The 2,005-nt window shown below is 36.1% G+C and overlaps 1 protein-coding gene across 1 annotated transcript in view; it reads left to right on the top strand.

The window, feature by feature from the left end:
- LOC103132717 (kinesin heavy chain-like) overlaps nt 1-2,005 on the top strand; it is a gene marked incomplete at its 3' end in the record, with an annotated part of 13,355 nt that overhangs the window by 10,264 nt on the left and 1,086 nt on the right. The window contains exons 16-17 of the mRNA XM_016667551.1: nt 631-692; nt 769-884. Coding sequence (XP_016523037.1) covers nt 631-692; nt 769-884 — 178 coding nt within the window. The remainder of the gene's footprint in view (nt 1-630; nt 693-768; nt 885-2,005) is intronic.

Genomic DNA, 2,005 nt, shown 5'->3' with positions numbered 1-2,005 from the left:
ATCTGCAGAGCAAGACCAACACATATATGTTTAACTTTTACATATTTCATCACATCGTATCCATAAACTTCACTATTTGTCTTCAGGGTTTAATGTACCAGCTGCAGAAATCTACAAACTGATACTTTTGTGCATTTTTCTTTGCAAAATAGTCAAATTGTTTTACTCCAAACACCCAAAAAACTAGTTTACAGGTAAACTTTCAGCAAAATTTAGGAGCTTGTTTTGAGTCACTAATTCTTGAATATACATTTAAAAATTACAACAAGACATTTTTCCTGTTTTAAGTGAAGAAAATCTACCACTAGAACTTTTACTTTGTAATTTGTCTTCAAGAATTAGTGACTGAAAACAAGCCTTTTTGTTAATATGTTAATTTACTGCAGGTTACAACTAAAATGCATGAATTTTCTTACATTTTGTTCTCTTAAATATCAGTTTTAGTTTCATTTTTAAGAGAGAATCCTTAAAAATCAAAAGTATTTTATTGATTCTTGTTTCCTCCATGTCAAGCATCGCTTGTTTATTCACCATAATGGATTTTGTTTACTTTCGTCCACATTTATTTAATTTTATCATCGTCTTAGACTTATGCTTGGCTGACTAAATCTAAAGATTATTTCTCTTCAGAAAAACGACATGATGTGTCAAAGGAGGACCTCAACAGGTCGGATGGAGACGAGGACGTGAAGGTGACGACGGCGTCACCACCAGATGTTTACATGTTGTTGTTTTCTTGGCGTCTCTGATGCGTATTTCTGCGTCCAGCTCCAGAAAAGCGTGGAGGAGCAGCTGGAGAGCCACAGGGAGGCTCATCAGAAGCAGCTCAGCCGCCTGCGGGACGAAATCGAAGACAAGCAGAGGATGCTGGACGAGCTGACAGAGTGAGGAAACCTCCAGGAAAACCAAAACATTTATTCCTACGCTTCAAACTGCCTTCAAAGACGGATCGATGAGGAGACGCAGCAGGAAATGTTTCAGCTTTTCAAACCCGACATGGAAGAGGAAAAAGATTTAAAAAACACTTTTCAGACTTTTTAATGTCTGAAGATTTAATGAGACGCATCTATTATTAACACCTGAACCAGAGCAGGAGGAAAAACACAAAATCTGACCAAGTATTTTTATTCTAGTGTCTAAATATGTTATTACACTTGAAATTAGACTCAATTAACTAGTAGGTAACCTTTCAGCAAAATACAGGAGAACAGTAAGTACTTGTTATATTGGCAGATTATTTCGCTTATAGCATAGAAACAATTTCATTATTATAAGAGAAATAATCTGCCAGTGGAACCAGTTCTGTTCCATCAGTTTTAATGAATCATTCACTTAAAACAAGCTTTCTTGCTGAAAAGTTACTTGTAAGTTATTTTTGTCTTATTTCACGTGTACGAAGATATTTGCACTAGAAACTCAACCAAGAATACTTGGCAAGATTTTGTTGTTTTACAGTGAAAACATAAAAAAACTGAACTTTAACTGAAGAACCCGAATGAGGAGGCGAACATCTTCTGTTCAGACAAAACAAAAACGGGATGTTTGCAATTAAAGTAGGGCTGCATTTTGTACAATGTGTTTTTAAAACCTGAACCAAGCTGCATCTCTTTAATAAAAACACTTTTTTAGCTAATTACTGTAAGATAAAACACCTTGGACCTGAGATTTGGGCTGAAAGCAGAAAATGGACATCTGGTCCTGTTATGGTCTGGGGTTTCGACAGACGATTCAAGTACCATAATGTAGGTCTCTCAACAGATCAGTTCAACTTGGATAAACCAAATTCAAACCAGTCAAACAATAATGATCCTTGTTTTAGTTTTGGGAGCATAAATCTCCAGGTTTCTGTAAATGAACTGCAGAAGATCTCAGTCACTCCCTCATGATTTGGGCCGTCCAGCTGCAAAACGCACTGCATGTTTAAAAAAGTCCTACTAACTGGTCCAAACTCCCTGATTGTCAGTTTTTATTGACTTATTTAAATTCTGACATGTTTGTCTTCCAG

This window comes from Poecilia formosa, unplaced genomic scaffold (genome assembly GCF_000485575.1).
Source record: "Poecilia formosa unplaced genomic scaffold, Poecilia_formosa-5.1.2 Scaffold1240, whole genome shotgun sequence".
In the NCBI taxonomy this organism is placed as follows: domain Eukaryota; kingdom Metazoa; phylum Chordata; class Actinopteri; order Cyprinodontiformes; family Poeciliidae; genus Poecilia; species Poecilia formosa.
Note: the sequence above shows the minus strand (reverse complement) of the source record. Positions and strands in the feature narration are given on the sequence as shown.